At 40.3% G+C, this 19,306-nt stretch overlaps 1 protein-coding gene across 1 annotated transcript in view; it reads right to left on the bottom strand.

Annotated features, from left to right (window-relative positions):
- Positions 1-6,779: 6,779 nt before the first annotated feature.
- Positions 6,780-19,306, bottom strand: part of SHC3 (SHC adaptor protein 3) — a 55,266-nt gene continuing 42,739 nt past the window's right edge. The window contains exons 7-12 of the mRNA XM_065661975.1: positions 15,923-16,049; positions 14,619-14,775; positions 13,525-13,621; positions 12,410-12,595; positions 9,873-10,168; positions 6,780-6,908 (exon numbers count right to left, since the gene is read on the bottom strand). Coding sequence (XP_065518047.1) covers positions 6,780-6,908; positions 9,873-10,168; positions 12,410-12,595; positions 13,525-13,621; positions 14,619-14,775; positions 15,923-16,049 — 992 coding nt within the window. The remainder of the gene's footprint in view (positions 6,909-9,872; positions 10,169-12,409; positions 12,596-13,524; positions 13,622-14,618; positions 14,776-15,922; positions 16,050-19,306) is intronic.

The following is a 19,306-nucleotide window of genomic DNA, read 5'->3' as shown; positions in this document are numbered from 1 at the left end:
CATGGCAGGCCGGCACAGCAGCAGTGACCAGAGGTTTCTGCTTGGCCACCATTAGCTGGAAGGCTTGCAGCAGCCCTGAGGCCCATCCATCCAAGAGCCGGGGGACAAGAAAAGGGGGAATGAGCAAGCGGCTATGTGGTTCTTAGTTACCAGCTGGACTTAAACCACAACAGGCCTCCCCCTGGAGTGGCATGGAGACACCACGCAGAGGCATGCAGTGGTGTCCTGGTGCCCATGCTGCCTTCAGACCTACATTTATTCTTCCTGAGAGCAACATAACTTCTCTGGGCAACCAAAGGCTCGACTTTTCTTCAATCAGGTAAGAGGGAAGGGCTTTTACAAGGAAACTCACGGGTGGTGAAGGAAGGCGATTTTGGGGACATCAGTCCAGCTAAGTGCCCTTCTGATGTGGAGCCCTTCTCCCCTCCACAATCCACTAAATACCTGCTTTTGCATGTAGCTTTCCTTGCATTCATCCTCCATGGAGTGATCTACCCTTGGCTACCCTCACCTGTTCAGTGTGCCATGCACGAATCCTGACTTTTCAGGAGAGGGCATCATCTGGCCCAGAAAGAGGGTCTGTACAAGCAATTACTTTCATCGTGAAAATGGTATCTGTTGAACTCATGGAGACCAGAGTTGCCTTTGCCAAGAGCTCTTCTGGTGTAGAGTGTAACTGAGGTCAAACTCCTCATGTGCCATTTGGTCCTCAGATAACTTTTATCCCTGTTTCTACTGAGACAAGCAGTTCATTGACTTATAAATATTCAATATCCAGGTTAACTTTGTAGAATTTAATTTATTCTGCTACAAAATGAGCATTCCTTCAGGTAAATAATAAAAAAAAAATACACAAACCCCCCAAAAAACCCAACAACAAACAAACCACACCAAAACAAAAAAAAAAAATAGGCATAGGAGAAAAGACTTAAGCTCACTTTGCATGCATTTCAATCTGACAGTAGTGCTGATTATTTTATTACTTTGGTTAATCTTATACAAACTGAATAATCAGAAAACAGTTGTATAACACTTATATTCAAAATTCTGTTGCTCAAGGACTTCCTCAGAGGCAAAATTTGCCTCTATAGCCAGAATACCACAATCAGCAGACAGGCAAGAACTTGAGATTCACAAAAGTGGCTGGGAATATAAACAATCACAATATTTCCACAAATATTCCATTATTTTTTCTGCAATTCTCAGTTAAAAATGTTTCTAAAAGTAACAAATATTAATAAATAAAAAATGTACAGTGAAACTCCCTTTCACAGCAAAATAGCCACTTTTTTGTTTTGTTGTTGCTGCCCACACAACGCAAAGAGAAACATTTACCTCAAAAGGAGAAACCTGGCTTCTTTTGAGGTTTAACTCCGCAGGACTTTACTGAGAAGCAATTACCACACCGATTCAGCCACAAAGGACACAAATATATACCAGTTATAATCTTTACATTCTTCAGTTAATAAAATTTCACTTATTTGGCATGAGTATATGCCCAGGTGTGTTTGGTGGGTTTTGCCTCAAGGAAAAGTAAAGGAGGACTGCTGGAAAAACTCGTCATTTGACCTGTATGTTATTTTACCTTCACAACAGTTACATAAAATGTAGATCTGCATCTTAATCTCAAATCTGAGGCTACCTTCCTTTTCTGAGTCATCTGTGCTGTCTCCTACGAAGTGGGGTAGCAGAATGAGTCACCCAGCTTTAGCTTTTTTCTTCCTTCCTTTGGTTTCCATGGCCTGTTCTGTTGTCAAAAAAAGGTTTAAACACTGTTCATGTGGTACTTTCGCTAGAAATATGCAGCTCTGAAACCTCAGCCCCCTTACTGAGACAAAAAAAAATGCCCCACTTTTTCTGAGTGGAAGCCATACAAGATGCTTATGTTGGAGTGTGCAGAAAATCAGATCAGGTCTTATCAACATATGTGTCCCAAAATAAGATGTGCGGTAGTCATTGCCTGAGTATTTTGCAGTTCCCATTAGTTGCTTATGTGCCTATTGGCTCATGTTTCCGGGCTTCACATTTCTTATCCCTGGGGTTTTCTCTGCCAAGACAGCTTTCCACCCCCTATCCAAGCCTCTGGTTAACTGCAGGCAAATTATTTGTCCATGTTATCTTTTACACAGGCCTGCCCTCATCCAAGCTGCATCCAATGCAGATGTGAGCAAGGGCCACAGACACCGTGTGTGAGTTAGTAAAATACAGCTGAGCACAAAGCTCTTACTGGGAATTTCCCCATCTGACAGCTTTGAGCAAGCATAGATTTGTGGAGAGTGCAACCCTAGGTTCAAGCAACAAGACCATGCAAATCAACCTATTTTTGACATAGACTGAGGTAAACCTGAATTTGGATTTTATGCAGACATATTTTGAAAATGTCTGACAGATAAAAAGGGAAGTGTGTCTGTTACTTCAGCTTAGACTTCGTTTATGCAAATATGATTTACTTAATATAAATTCTTGGTTCTACCACTTACTTCAGATAGACATTGGATGCTAAGAAAAAAGGCTTGAAAACAGGATTTGTAACCTTTTGGTAGAACATTCACAAGTTCCAAATTTCCCCTTTGGAGCTGCAAATTTCCTGGAGGCTGCAAAACTGTGAGTTTTCAAATGGAGCATTTGCTACTTACCTAAATATGCATCAGTTCTATTATGAATGCATTGTAGCTGGCATCTGGCACTTCATGTGCCAGCAGCAATCACACCGTGGTATGCATTTTTGTAAATTCTCCAAACCTGACTGTACAACATGATGCCTGGGGACCATGATGATAAGAAATGTGAGCTATTATTCTACAGAGGATAAAAAGAATGAACCCAGGATATAGGAAACCTAGTGCTGGCAGGTGACATTTGCCACACTGTTAGTAAACACTTTCTTCCTGTGACAGTGTGCGTTTTGCACTCAAATCCCAGTCCCAAGACTACATCCTTTGTTCAAGCTTTTACTGAACGTGTGTGGCAGAGGTTTCTGGCAGAACAAGTGTTACCTCCCGTTGTGAACTCTGTAATGTGCGGGGGGGAAGCTACTATATAACCTTCTATCCTCACTGTGTATGCAAAGCCCTGGGCAGGGAGGCAGGCAGTAAGCCATGGAAATTCTATCTCCTCTTATAGTCTCCACCCCAGCATGGCCAATTTGAACATCCTCTTTTTGCTTTAGGGAAAGAAAGCAGGGGAGTCCTCACTGAGCAAACACACACTGAAGTCACAAGGTAATTCGGTTCTCAAATCACATTTTCTACCTTGGAGGTTTCTGTGCTTCCGAAGCATCTGAAGTAACTGAAAGTTTGAGAACACAACTGTCCCTCAATATCCAGTCTACCACTGCCAGCCACACTGGAAATTTTTATTATCCTAGTATTCATTCTAGACCTACAATAAAATGAATCAGAAGCATTTGGTTCACTCCTGAAAGTTCTTTGTTTGGAGGAATCGAATGTGTTTTCATTGCCCAGAATTCACATAGTTGCAACAAAGCTGGAATCAAACCTGATAATCAGGTACTACTCAAAACCAATGTAGTCAGTCTTGCAGGATATTTAGAGTTTCATTTCTGACTGCTCAGCTCTCACCTGGGAAAAATCAAAGGATACCGTAATATTGTCTAAACACAAGTAATTTCTATTGCCTCTAGTGAATTTGTTCATTCAAGTAAAATCCCCTTTCTTACTGAATTATCACCAGCAAGTGTCCAGCCTTTTGGATTGCATAAAAAAGAGTAAAAGCAAAAGGTGAAGGACTCAGAACCAAAGGTAAACATTAAAAGGCTCAAATTGTTATGCTGTCAGCAGTCTGGCTTTCAGCCAACTGCACAGCATTTGAGCCCATCTCATAACTTCTACTTCTCCTAAATTGCTGTCAGTATTGGCTTTTCATAGAAACAAGCCCTGCCTCTCTAGCAGGTTCAATTAGCTGTTGTTGAGCTCTAACAAAAACAGGTTTGGAACTGCTATCCAAATGTCTATGCAGTTTTTATACCATTTTCATATAGAGAAAAGCCAAACCTACCAGAGTAACAGTGACATAAAACAATGGCAGGATCGACAAAAGGAGAATTGATTGCTCCACATGCCCCTTTTTCCTTGGCAGCTTTGAGATCATTTGGTTCTCAGTGACTTAGAAAAGCTTCTGGATCATCACATCTGGCCAGACAGGATCTGCTGGACCATTGCGGCAGCAGGGGCACTGTCGCAGCCCAAAGGCACTATCATTACCTAGGGCCAAAGTTCATCTGATTAAGCTACGTGTAACATTTGCATCATCAATGCGCATGGTGAGCTGGGCAAATTGGCTGTGCTGACAGAGCAGCTTAAAATAGCCACATTTTCCTGGAGGCAGAGTTTGTGAAAGGTAGTCTGGGGAATTAAATATTTCTGTCAAGCTGTTTCACTTTGTGTCTCCTTGCCACCTGCTTCAATTTCCAAAACATGCAGCTAAGTGGCTGCTAAGTTATTAAAGATGGTAAAAAAATTTAGATTCTTATTTCTGTGTATATTTAGTGCCTTCATTCATACACCCATATCCTGCCACATTCTTCCAGGCATACACTGATAGGGTATTTAGGAATCTAAAACTGACATAGGCAGCAGGTGGGATTTTTGAAGGCACCTAAGGGGGTTAGGCATCTGGGTCTTCCTGTAGTGATGTACAACATTCAAACTAAAAGAGAGGCCTTCTCCGATAGTTAGTGATATCACACTAAACTCTTTCCAGGACACGGCTATAGAGAGATGGGAGCATGGTATGACAAATATTACACATGACAGAAATGGTGGCAACTGATATATTTGAAGCTGGAATATGGTGAGACATGGATGCTCTTAAATAAAGTAGTTTCGATGAATACTGCTTTGGGATATAAGATCTCCTCATGTTCCCTTGCAATTTCCAACCTGGTAAAAGGACAACCCAAATGTAAGAATCCCACTGACCTCAGCACCATACTAATTTGGGTTGCAATGCAGCATTTAATTTCTTTCCTTTGCTCTCAGTTCCCACCCAGATCTAGAAATAACAACTAATTAGTATTCGCAATAAAATTAATCACAAGCATTTGGCTCACTAATGTCATAGTTTGGCTTCTGAATGTCTTGAATAAAAAAGTGTACTTTTATTCACTGCTCATATGATTCGTCTTAGGTGCCTCAATCATTTTTGTTCTTGAGATCAAGCAAAACCAAACTTCCCAAGTTGCAACTTCACTATATTTCAAAACAGAAGGTATAGGCAAAATATATCAGATTTTTAATAAGATGATCCTACCTGAATGACTCCTTCAGTCAGTTTGCTTATAGTCTGACAAATTTTTAAACTGAGCAAATTCTGAAATCCAAATGTAATTTTAAGTAGATTTAAGTATTGACTACTTCAAGGCAGGCAGGTGCTTAACCTAGACTTACCCTGCTGAGTCACAGCCTTTATGAATCAGGTCTGAAGATCTGATTTGAGATACTGGTGCTAGAGACAACCTTGGAACACTGAAGGCTAAATCCTTACTCTGGCACAAACTTTGCCTTTATAGGAACTATATCTATTGAATTTGGCTTTTGATAAGCTTTGTAAATAGGAAAAAAACTTCAAGTAGTGTTTGCATTTGAAGAGTACAAATCTTTCTAAAAACCTTTCCCAGTACCAAAAGCCAAGGACATTTTTGCTAGAAATGCATCTTTAGTACACGTGTTTTCTTCAACTTGATATTTACAGAAAAGCAGTATATTTGCAATGCCTATCACTTGTTGAAGGCCGAAGTGAAGGTTTTGGTAGGTAAATGCAAATGGCCACTGAGCCATGATAGTTTTCATTATTTATAAGAAGAAAAGATTTTTCAGTTACGTCTCTGAACAACCGTGTACATCTTGTACTAAACCTATTAAACGCAAGTTATTCGAACTTGCCTAATTGGTATGTAACACCTCATTGGAGACTGGTAGTCAAGGACACCTAGATCTTCACTATAAGCAGAGAACTATTTATAAATAGCCTTAGCACTCAAATTAATAAACTAAAGTTACTGAATATTGTTATATTCTTGTTAGAAAAATCAAATGCACACATTTTATACACAGAGAGATCACACAAAATCATTGTTAAAGCAAGATACAAATGTTTTGAGTAGCATCATATAAGAATTCAAACTTGACATCAGAACGAGAAAATGATTTCGGTATCAGTGACACTGAATAATGCTTTTAAAAACCATTTAATGCTAAATTTCTGAGTTGGAATACTAATTGCTGAATTCAGACTCCTTCCATGGCTAACCAGCATAATCCACTTGTGATCCCCATAGTTGTGCTTCTTAGGTAAAAGCAGAAATAAGATTCCCAATACTCCTTTTCTTAAGAAATTGAGACTGATGAGTTCCATTTTTATCTGAACAATTACAATTGGAATTTTTCTTCTGGTAAAAACACATGGCGCAGAAGATAGTTCTATACCATCAACAGACTGACTTGAAAAATATAAATATATATTGTATTTATATATATAATGTGTATATATACACTATCAATATTCACATTAGAGAATCTGAACAATTTCATTTAAATTACTTTTTAAGAAAGCCTTCTGCTGCGACTTCATGTCTACAGAAAGCATTGAGAATTTTCAAGTGTACCATGTGAAATGGGGCTTCTTAAACCTAAAGAAAACATATTGATGAAATATATGTGAATATCCATAATTTTTTTAATATACATGTTTCTTTTTCAGATCTGCAATTTCTACCTGTTATAGCTTACAAATTACAAAAAATAAATAGTTATCTGGAGTCAGTACTTCCTCTCAGCAGGCTGCTGCAGGCAGAGCTCACTCCCAGAAGAAACTATTGGCAAATTATTCTCGAGATGGTGATTGATGAGATGACTTATGCTGTCAAAGACACGATCTTTTGTGCGAACCTTAAAAAAAAGGATGCAAGAAGATAAATTAAGAGCAAAATACTTTTTCTCTTAACTTCACACTAAAATTCTCTAAGAATATGTCACAATTTACCATGTTTTAGAGACTCATCCTTTTCCTACCAAAATCAATGGAAATTTGGCATTTCTGGAGTTTTTGTCTCTTACTCCCTCTATTTTCTCCAAACAGATATTTTGCATGCTACCTATGGGCCGGTCTACTTCTATTACTCTTTTTGAATAGATCTGCTTGAAAACTTTCTGCACAACATTTTGTTTCACTATAAGCTGGGGTTGTAGATCAGATCTTCCTCTTCAAGAGACCACCTGCTCCCTTTAAGTGTTTTCACCTTTTTCATTAGAAAAAGTTGTCCTTCCAGAGATGCCACAACCCAGCGTCTCCATATGCCTCATCATCTTTGTCCTTTCCTTCCTCTTCAGGTGCTAGAAAATTCCTTTCCCTGAAAGTGATCCAGCCACCACATGCGCTTGGCTCGGGTTTGCCCCATGCTGCATGGTACACCCTTATGCCTTTGAAACCAAAACACTCCAAGGCAGGGGACATAATTTTTCTAGCCCATTTACCAGCCTTCTGCACCAGCATCCTGCTAAGCAAATTATTATACCCATGGCAAGAGGAAACTCATTTTGCAAGATAAAACAGTCAAAGTTATCAGGACAGGCCAAAACCTAATCTATATTACAAAACAATCTTTAATTATTTAACCACATCTTCACAAAACATTGCCTACGTTTGTTTAAAACTAGTTAGTCATACAGCTTCCATGTGCTGATCAGAAGTCCTCTCTAGCAAATGTCATGCTGCAGTAAAGCTTTGCATTGAGATGGCTCTACACTGCCTCAAGCAAAAGCCTGTAAGCACTGCTCTGAAGTGAGGCATGTAATCTATTTTCCTTGAACCTTTCTCAGAAACAGAGAACAGCTTTTGTTAAAAATTTCCAAAGCCAGCTAATGCAGTGGTGGGCACCTCTCTTGAAATATTTCAGTCTTCACCATTAAATTCTAGCAAAACTGCCAGAAACTTAGCAGAGGATGTCACAGGGTAAAAACACAAACAACAAACTTTGATGGCAAATGAGGCTATCTGCTCAGACTGGAGATAGCTGAGTCACTGAAAAAAACCAACAGGTTCTCCCAATTCTGCTTTGAAACATCACTTTCTGTAATTATTCAAAGCTTTCAAAATGAAAAGTCGTCTTTAAAACAGCAGTAACTTTCCTTATCTGTATGCAGAAATAACACATTTTCAGAGCACTTAACTCAGCTGAGATATTTCTCACAACAAGCGATATGCTCTGCCAATAACCAGAGTTCAAGCCCTAATTCCAAATCCAGCAAAAATCCTGCAGTCCTCCATTTCAAGTTTCCTTTACCTGAACTAGAGTTTGGGTTTTTTTCAGGTTTTTTTTGTCAGCTGGATGAGAGCAGAAGAAACTGGACAGTTAACTCTGCTCTGAAAACACAGCTGGAAGAGCTGTAAGATGTAGCTGGGTAATTTGTGTGTGAAATGAACTCTCAGGTAGCCTTTGTGTGATTATGAATAATCATGCTGAGGCCACACAGAAGAAATGTAAGCTGCTGGCACACTGCTGCGGCTGGCCACACACTGGCATTTTATTGATGACTCTCCACTCTGACAAGTTGCAAATAGGGCTGCTCAGGAGCTGTGTCAGGATCCCACAAATCATATAGACAGTGCAGCTAACGTAAACACAGCTGTGGAAAAGCTGTGCCTCCTGAGCAAGACGATTCAGAGCCATTTGGGCCATAAGGGCACATCACAAGTAGCCTGAGGGAGGGGATTAGGTACAGAGAACAAACAGGTACCTACACAAGGAGGTCAGCAAATTAGTGCTGCTCTTAGAAGCAGTCCTCTGTCCTCTGCAGGAGGAAGATGTCCCATGAGTCACCACAGTACTTCATGCAGTTGGCAGAGCAGAAGAGCTCCCAGTAGGACATAGCATCCCTGCACTTGCGATGGCACAAAGCAGTGTTTTCCCTGGAGGAGCCTGTAACAGCTATTCATGGGTTTATGTTGAAGGGAGAACTAAGGAGCCCTGCTGCAGGGGTCACCAAACTGCTGGCAAAAGTTTAGGAAAGGAGGCGAAGGGCCAGTTCCTCAGTCCGATGCTCCAGTCAAGCCCAGGACTAGGTGGTTGGCACCCAAACAGTGCAAAACCATTCTTTGACTGGCCTCACGTGGCAAAAGTAATTACAGCAAATACCACTGGCATTTCTCACCACAGCATTACAGACTCTGGAGGACCAGCATAATTCTGCCACAGGCTTCTCATCTGAAACAGATGCCAACAGACTAACTGCTCTATGGGAGTTTCTCATTTACTTTGGCATGTGTCATCTAAAGTTGCCCTTTAACAGAGGAAAAGGAGTTGCCCACTTTCTCTACCAGGAACCAAGAATTCTTTCAGATGAGACTAAACCTCCCCAGAACAAGGACCGGGCAGACACAGAAAACTGGAGCTCCCTCGCCTTCTCTATCCTGCTGCTGGAGGGTCCCTTTATCGGCCAAGGGTGTTCCTGTGCAGCAAAGAGCTGGAGCAGGTTTTACCCCAGTTCCCCAGTACAGTTTCCTGTACATAAGCCTTGGGCTTATGTTGGCATGCAGGCCAAACTTGCACAGCCACAGGAGCTTCCCAGCAGGAAGGCAAAAGAAGTGGCTAAGCTGCACTTTTCACTAAGACAGTACTGCAGTGGCCTAAGCTTGAGCTTGTTAGGGAATCAGGTCGCTAAGGATCCCTGCAACGTGCAAAAATCATGCAGTGGGTCTTCTGCTAGGCACAAGGGAGAGAATGAGAGATGTGATGGCATATTAGAGATATGAGGCTGTAGTATGATCAGTTGTTAAAAAGCTGTAAGATTAAACACGTTTAGAGAAAATGTGTTGTGAGAAACCTCCTGTATTACTGAGGAGTCAGTGCTTACAGTTCCTTCTGGGTCCACCAAAAGAAGATGCTTGGCTTGTCCATTGTGCAGGCCTGTCAGCACATAGGAGCCAGGATTCGTGGTACTCTTCCTCACGAGGAAGTCTCCACATTTCTTTAATAGCTGTTCTGCTTCTTTCCTGCTCAGCTCTCCTTGATACCACGGCTCTGCGCTCAGGTCTTCAGCTACAGTCCAGTCAGCTCGTCTGGATAAAAGAGGACTGGTGCATCCTGTGGAGGTGGATTTTCTTGATGCAGCTGCAGATGTTTGGTTCTTGAGGGCATCTTCAAATGGTTCTGGTTATGGAAACAGAAGCAAGGACAAGATCATTCATAGATAAATCATGTTAAAAATGGTGATATTCCAGATGTTCTTAACTAGATTTAATTTGTGTTACAGCCACATCCCTTTATTTTTATGAAAAAAACTGAGGGAAGGTATACTACTCGGCCTACTGACCAAAGGATTTTATTGAGATTGAGAAGTGTAATATGTTAAAAATGAACGTTATACACAGAAAGATGCTGATAAAAATCAGAGCAAAACCTTGTCAGGAGGTTTGAAAGTTACTGCTTTTATTTTGGCAATGGCTATTGTCAACAGTAGCATTTATATGCCCTGGTACCAGGCAGAGCTCTTTTTTTGCCTTACTAGGTACATCAGACAGTTTCATTTCAAATAAATTGCATAATATGGTTACCCAATTTCATTATATCTGGTCTCTCTTGAAACAACATATTAATTTAAAAATAATCCATTACTGAGTCTCCAGCCCACGGGTATGTCTAGAACGAATCAGCCAATCTTACCACTCAGCCTACCCCTAGCCTCCACCTACGAAGAGGACTTTGCAACTTAGACACAGGCTAATACTTTTAACGTGATTTACCTAGCTGAAATCAGCCTCAGGGAAACATCTTTTAAACCTCAGCTATATCCTGAACTCAGTGCTACTTTCTGTAGAGTGGAATAGAAAGATGTGTCATTACAGATCCGAACAGTCTTACAGAAACAGTAAATAGGTCAGTCGGTGCTTCATTATATGCTGTACTTACTTATTGGAAGCTCCTTCCCCTTGCCAGACCTCCATCTGACCAACTACTGCATATTAAAAAGAGATGTTATTCTTTTCCCACTAGTCTTAGGCAAGGACATCTGCAGAGCAGTATGGTGGAGCAATACACCAGCTCTAAAATCTGCTCAGATGCAAGGTGTACATAGCCATGTTTGCATGGGGCCACAGAGAGGTTAATTTAGCTCAGAGAAATAGGGTAAATACTGTGTTGTCACAGCTTATTGATACTTCAGCTGATTCTTACGAACAACTTCTATATGTCTTCACTTCATTGCACTCTGCACTGAGCCAAATGTGCTTATCTTGACAAACTACTAACTTAAGGCTAGGTGATACATTTTCTAATACTACTTTTTCTCAATGATCCAATGGTTAGTAAAGGTTAATGAAGATTGGAAGACAAGAAAACGATTTTTCCTATTCTTAGAAAAAGGATGTGTACAAAATGGAAGCAAGCATGTGCATGTTTTAAGGGCATAGCCTCTTAGAAATCAAGGTTAACATCTCTGATTTCAGACAGCAAATTTCTCTCATTTCAGATCTATATTTACACATACATACTCTCTCAAGCTTCTTTCCTCACCCTTCCTTTCAATCCAAAATCTTCCCAAGCTGTGGAAATAGAGGCATATCGCAGCAAAAACATGCCAGGAAGACAGTTTTATGTACACTGAGATAACGTAAACGTAGATATGTTATTTTACAAATAACATACAGGCACCAACTGCTTTGTCTCACTGCCTCTTAATTATGTGAACCGAATTAAAAAAAAATCATGTGTCAGCAACTGGTTGGAGGTAGGAAGAGTAGAAAAACAAAGAAAATTTTCTGTGCATTATACTGCTTTCCCAGTATTTCCTGTCTCCTCAAGGTTGGAAACAATGTGTACTGGTAGCACCAACATCAAATTATGACTGAAGCTTAAAAGCAGTTTTACAGCTATGGCTATGATTCTAATTTTGGAAAAGATGACTTCAAATTTAGAACAGATAGGTAGATCTGCATAGATCTGTAGAGTATGTCTATCCAGAGCAAGGGATAACTGCCTTTTCATTTCCCTCTCAAAGGCGGGGGGAAACTTGCACAAAGCTTTTGTAGTATGCATTGACTTCCCAATAACATGTTCACAGGACAGACTGATGCTAATTTTCCAGCCATGCACTCTTTCACTTTCTTGCATGACATGCCTCCAGATTTATTTTTCTTCAGAAATAGTTGCCTGTGATGCTAAAGATAGCATAGACTGCAACTCAACTCAGATATAATTCAGACTAGCTTAAAATCTTCAGCCACCCTTGTTTTCACTCAGTTCTATCTGAAACCACCTTGAATTCCAGAATTCACCATAATTCTACTAGGAATGCTAAAATTTGGAGAATTTTATATTTCTTTTATACAGAACTAAAGCATAAGTATATTGGGTCACTTGTTAGAAAAGTGAGTGAACAGGAAGTTAACTTACTCATGTCAAACAGATCCTTTCCTGGGCTGTTTGCTTTGGTATCATCTGCTGTTCCACAGAAGGTACTTTCGGTATCTGCCTGAAGTGCCAGTAGAGCTTCTACATCTATATGCTGGGTGTTTACGTATGTTGGCATTTCTGCTGTTGAGGTTACTTGTGATTTCTCTTCCAGCATATCCAGAGATCCTATAGAATTTAAGATTTTTTGTCTTCTTTTTTATATTCGACAGAACAGTGTTGTTATAATGACTAACTAACATCATACCCCATTACCACAGGTTTAAAACTTCCTGGAGAAATGTAAAGTCAGTAACTGCAGTATCTAATAGAAAGAAATGTTGATGAATGGATTCAGAACTATAACCATTTTCAATGTGGATATTCCACTGTATTCCATTTCAATGAGGGTTTGGGGACAGGTATTATTCAGGAGAAAGAAAACTTTTGTAAATACAGACTGTCAGTTTCAAAAATGATATTCAGTTGGGGAGTCATGAGAGGAGGAAATGGAATAAAATCCTCAAATCTCTCCAGACTAACAGCAGATAACATATTCTGGCATTTGAAAAGTGTCCCCAGAAACACAGTAAAGCTGTCACACAAAGGTGAATAAGGTGAATTTTGATGTGATTCGTTTAAAATTCATAGGCAACAACAAAAAGAACATTAAGCATTATTTGTTATTCAGGGAGCAGAGATCATGCACAAACACATGCATTGCTCCATATTTAAAAAACCTGCTAACATTATGCTCTTCTTTTGGAAATTCCATCTTGCATATCATAGTGGGTCACATCTTCAGAACAGACCATGCAGCCTGTCTTTAAATACCCTGGAGTTTCAAGACATCGCAAGCTAGGGAACTGAAGATTTGGGGCAACTCTACGTGTGAACCGCTGTGCAAAAGATAAGATTTTATGAAGGTGTGCATTTAATAATTTATCCAGAAGTAATTACCAAATGCTTTTCTCTGCCATCAACGTTAAAATGTGGAAAAAAAGGAATCTATCACAAAGTGCAGTTCATTGACTTAAGGCTTTGAGGCATCAGACCTTCACATGCTTTGCCCATCTGAGACCTCCTGCAGAATTACAGTGAAAACTAGTAAAACTCACCTTGCTTAACAGGCACATGGTGCCAGTCTTCACCAAATTTGTCTCCTAAGTGACGATTCTGGTAATAGGTTTGCTCTCCTCCCAATCCTGCTGCAGACTAGAATGGACACATGTGCAAAGAAATGTTCAATTGCCTTTAAAATGCTTAAATAAGTTATGAAGGGCTCTAACAATTTCCTTGGCATGTATTCTGTGTACTCCCACTCTTCATTTCCAACTCATCGTGGTGTCAGAATATATATAGCAAAAATGCATTTGTGTAGGAGTAAGATATTATTGTGACCTTCATGTAAACTTCCCTGCTCCTTGCTTTTATTAACCCCTGCAATCCCAAATGATGCATTACCTCCTCCAATGCATTTGTCTTCACACGACAAGCCCTGACAACTATGCCCTGGAAAAGCATTCCACAGAAACACACCTGGACCAGAAGATGCCCCCAGCACTCTCCAAGCATGAGCTGAAAAACTCACATCAGTACCAGGGGATGCATGCTGGTACTGAAGTGAGGATGTTGTCTACAGACAAGGCAATTCTGGATTTAAGAAGAGGTGTGCTGCGTCTGAAAACTCTTCTTGGAGCTGGCTACATCGATACCACAGTCAAACTTTCAACAGCAATGGTAGAGATTGCTGTCAAAAGCAAAATCTAGAATCTAGAGACTCTTGTCAAAAGCAAGGTCTGTGGCAGAGATAACCAGGCTGACCTCAGTGAAACCTACCGATTACTGATCACTGCTGAGTTATTAACATAATGAACCATTAGTAATGATTGCCCTAGATCATTTGAATTATTCTGCATCAAATCTTTCCCAGTCAGTGCACATTATTTGATACTCTCTGAAGCATATAGATGTAGTGACCCTCAGTGGATTTCTCTTCCTTGAACCTGTGTAATCGTTTAACACCATGAGGAAATCATCTCCTTCTGTTTGCTCTGAACCTGCCTAATTTGTAGCTGCCTGTTCAAAAGGAAGGTAGCCACACATGAAGAACTATGAGCTATAAATGGTCCAAATGTAACCATCTTAAAATACACATTTTTAAAAAATTTGGGATCCATCAGCAGGAGGGCAGAGATGCAACTACACTGACCTGAGCTGTATCTGCAGCAGTGGGAAGTCTTGCTTTGAGCCTGGCATCAATGAAGCCGCCAGGAGGGGGCATTTTATTTGGGATGTTGTTGTAATAGGCATGTTGTTCTGTTGGCTCATTATCTTCCTCCATCCATGGCTCATCAAAACTCTGCATCCTGTAAGAAAGTGTTTTATTTTGCCCCTTGCTTGCAAGTCACTTACAGCTTGATACTTGCAGCATATTAAGACTGCCTGCCAGGGGATCACTGCTGCGTATTATTTTGACAAGTCAGCCACCATTACAAATCAGGAAGCCATGATGGATCATGCAGCAGACCTTCTCTGCTTACACAAACTCTAAAACCCCTTCATAATGGATTAAATTCTCCATACTGAGTAAAGGATGGTTTTACTTAGCTTTAAAGACAATTATAAGCTACATTAACAATTTTATTTACCTTACAGTAGTATTTGTAATATTATTACTTGTTGATTGAATATGCTCTAAAACTTTGACTTTAATTATGGCTACTCTATCACCAGTATAAGTCTGGAAGAACTTCAGAAAGCTAAGAGGTAGGATTTGTGGTTTCAGTCTACATTTAACAGCCATTTACACAAGTAAACTAAAAGAGTACAGAATGCTTGCAGATCAGGATAGTAGCATTTTATATTCACTACATTTTATATTCACTACATTTTACTCTGATATAAGAGATTACACAGGGTACCAGCTCACTGAAATTTGTACTAATGTTAGCAAGCATATGATAATCCGTATCAAAAACACAGCTCACCAAAGAAAAGAGAATGCTATATCCCAACCTTTCAGGCATATACAAGCAGACAGATTTTGTATCCTCCAAAGAACAATACAGTCAAATCCTCCGTACAGTACATCACATTCCTAAAAACTTCATCCTGGTTAGTATCAGAAATAGTGAAACATCACTAGTAATTTTGGAAGCCCAGCAACTCTAGCTTATTTCATCTAAATTGATAGAGCTGCTATGACAGTAACAATGAGGAAATGCCACAAATAACATCCATTCTTGGCCATCCAACTCTGCTTACTAACTACAACAGAAAACATATGATCATTTCAATAAATTTACTATGAAACCCATATTTAGCCCATTCTCTTAAAATGACTGTGCCCCTTCCATATTCATTAGGCAAATGCTGCTTTGCTAATTCAGCAGAAATCTCTCTTTTAAGTGTTTAAATCCTGTCTGTCTCCAGCAACTGCATCCACAGCACATTTTATTAAGTAAATACAAAGCTAAAGAAGATCCTTTAGCAGTCTTCTGCAATCGCACTCACCTATCATGGAAAGTAGGTATCTTAGAAGGGCATCGCAAGTATTGCTTAAATCGAAGCTCGAACGCTTGCCCTATGGTGCTGATGACATCCTGGGCCAGGCCATCAGAGCATTCCAGTATATGGCAAGCTAAATGAAAAAGATTTGACACATGTGCATGCAAACAATTGTTTGTGTTATGGTGGGTTGCACTGACCTATGACAAAACACCTACATGTCAGGTATAGTTGCCCTATTCATGGTGTGCACATTTCAATAAAACTCAGTGATGGCACAGTGGATTTCAGGCAATGGGGTCTTTTTGAAGGTTACGTAAAATTGCTCTGTTGTGTAGCTGCAATACCACAAATCAGTCCTATAATTTTTCACTTGATATTACCTAAATGCAATAGATTATATAAGAATTCTAACAAAGATTTAAGTTGAAAGTATAAAAATATTAGTACATAGTAACAACAAAGAAAGCTTTCCTTGCTTTCCTCAATTTTATTACCATTTCAGTTTTATGTCTAATCATGCCAAGTTTGCAAGCTGTTCACTTCCTCTGAGCTTCCAGAATTTCCCAAATTACAAGCTGAGGGAGGAAAAATAAGTAGGATACTTCCTAGTATTTTATTTTGTTTGATTCCAGTAACACGGAGGTTGGTACCTTTTCCTGTTTGTAGGGAGATGCTCCCAGCAAACTGTAGAATGAGTGGGGAGCACAGAGCCAGGACCTCGATTAACTCCAGCACTCCCCCATGTGCCACCTCTCTGAACCCAGTGTGACAGAGGAAGTAAGGAGGGAGGCTGGCAACACAAGATCTCTTCCTATAGGAGATGAAGAAACCTTTATCAACTGCCTGAGCAGCCAAATCCATCCCAGTTTTAAATCAGAGAGTGGTTTGGAAGTATCATCTTATGTGACAACATGAACAGGCAAACTCACAAAGATTTCACCTAATGCACAGGCAAGTTCATTTTTCATATTCAGCGCTGGAAAAGCATATGGTCTACTGGCTACAGCCTGAACTAAATTTGAAACTCTAGTTCTTTTCCAAGTCCTGCCACAGTACAGCTGGACCTTTTTTAGAGTTACTAACTTGTATCACCCCTAACTGCTTTAATAACCTGAATATAAATTCTTCAGCTAAAAACTGCATTTTAGTATACACCTTGAGTCCAGCTCAGTGGAATCAAGTGCTTTGCTTGACAGTGTCCTATAAATAAGGGTTGGTCCTGACATTTGAGTGACATAATTTTAGTTGAAACAATATAGGGAGACGAAGGAAGTTTAGCAATGACTTCTCAGCTTGTGGGACAGACTTCTGAAGAAGCCAGAATAAAAGGCCAAGAAACCTGCAATTATGCCAGTACGGAATGACCAGGGCACATATGCTCTCCCTTAGCAGCACCTCTCACAGCCTGAGATGGCACCAGTCACAGTGCTAAACAGAGCTGATGACACTTTCTTCTCACCTTACAGCATCTGCTGTGCTGAGCAGCATGCTGAGGCAATGCCCAATTCAAGGCAGGAATGCCCTTAGCCACATGCTGGAAGCGGATTCAGCAGTCAAAGACAGGACCTCTGTGCATTCAAAGACAGAGGAAGACATCCCTGGCTAGCAGCAGGACATTTGCTGTTTACTCCTTCTGCTGGTGGCAGTGAACAAGCAACCCCCATATAAAGTGCAGCCTGACCTACAAGAACGTGGACCAAAAGTAGTTAAGCCAACCAAAGCTACAATTTCTGTATTCTGTAACTAGAGTGTGGATTTAAAGAGACTACATTGCTCATTGCTAAACCCCTCTGGAGCTGAAATGAAGCATGAGTCATTAAGTAGTTCTGGTGGGTGACATAATGAGTAACCTGTTTCCTTGGATACATGAATGGACTTTCAGCAGGTAAGAGATGTGCTTCTTGTAAAAGCATGAGAAAGTTCGGCTCACACAGAGATGATTTCTTGTGAATGTTACAGCAGAAGACAGACAGTCTCTAGCTTGCTAGATCCAGAATATAAAGCATGAAAAGAGCTTCACACTTGGGAAGAATGAGTCTAATATGCCAGTGAGAGCGTCAGTGCTAGTGTCTGTAACAGCAGCAGTAACATTTTTCACTAGATACAGAAGTAAATTTGGGCTAATTTCTAAACTATTTGCAGATAACACAAAGACTGACAGACTGACCAGTGATAGCGAAAGAGGGCAATTTAGATCCCTTGGTACAATGGACCTTTTAAAACAATGTGTTTTAATACTGGTCACATGTAAAGTCACCAGTCTGCAAACCACTGATGTACACACACAGTCAGGGAGAAACGTAACGCAGCAGGCTTAAAGATTGCAGCACGAAAGAATTTCATGTGAGATAACAGTGGTTCACTGCAGCAAAAAGGACTTATGAGAAACCAGCTAATGATGAGGATGACAAGAGCAAGTAAGAGTAGGAAGGTGCAGCCTCTGTTATAGATTGCAGGCATTAATACTAGATTACTCCAAATAATAACAGGCATCATTCCCTTTTTCAAACAATGCAGAAAAATAAAAGAAGGAGGAACAGAAATTATCTGAAGGATGGAGGGCATGCACTGCAGCTGGAGATCGACAGAGTTCTCTCTGCCAGACTTTTCCTGAGGAAAACTGAGAAATGGCTTGAACTAAATACCCTACAGGAAGACAACAGCAGGTGTTTAGACGACTCCTCAATCCAGGATAGACTAGCTCAACAAGGAACAGTGACAGAAAGCTAAGGCTAAACACATCCAACTTAGATATAATGAACATAGTCTATGAAACAGTTTATATATAAAATCCACTTACACATGAACAGAAGACAGAGCACAAGGCTCCTCCAAACCCTAGACTACACGCATCAGGTCTGTGATGCTGGTCCACCGTATTGCCACTGAGATCTTTCAGAACAACTGAATCAGTCTCCAGTTCAGCAGAAAGATACTGCTAAAGGAGGTGGGGTGGGAAGGTCTGCACCATACCGCCTGCAGTTTGATGCCAGAGTTTTTCTAATTGGGGACACATGTTGGAGCGTTACAAGCATGGCAGAGAACTGGACTATTGCTCTACCTCCCACTCACTGTGTTTTCTAGGTGTTTCACTGACATTCAGCATAGTAGTATATCTAGTGCAGGTTATTATCAGCTAACTCTCAAGTCTGGACATCTCTGCACACTGACACAACAGGTTGTTAAGGTACCTAAAATCATTAAAGGTGACAAAACACAGAAGCTGCAGAATTAGTTGTGCCCACGGTAAGGTGGCAGCTCAGGGTCTGCAGAGTTCACATTTTGGAGTGAAAGTGTCTGAATTCCACAGAAATCCTGCTGGAAGTGCCTGAGTCCTTTTTTGGAGCTAGTCTTTCTTTTCTCTATGAATCTATGAATAATAAGTAG

This window comes from Lathamus discolor, chromosome Z, assembly GCF_037157495.1.
Source record: "Lathamus discolor isolate bLatDis1 chromosome Z, bLatDis1.hap1, whole genome shotgun sequence".
Classification (NCBI taxonomy): Eukaryota; Metazoa; Chordata; class Aves; order Psittaciformes; family Psittacidae; genus Lathamus; species Lathamus discolor.
The sequence above is the reverse complement of the archived record's forward strand: the minus strand, read 5'-3'. Positions and strand labels throughout refer to the sequence as shown.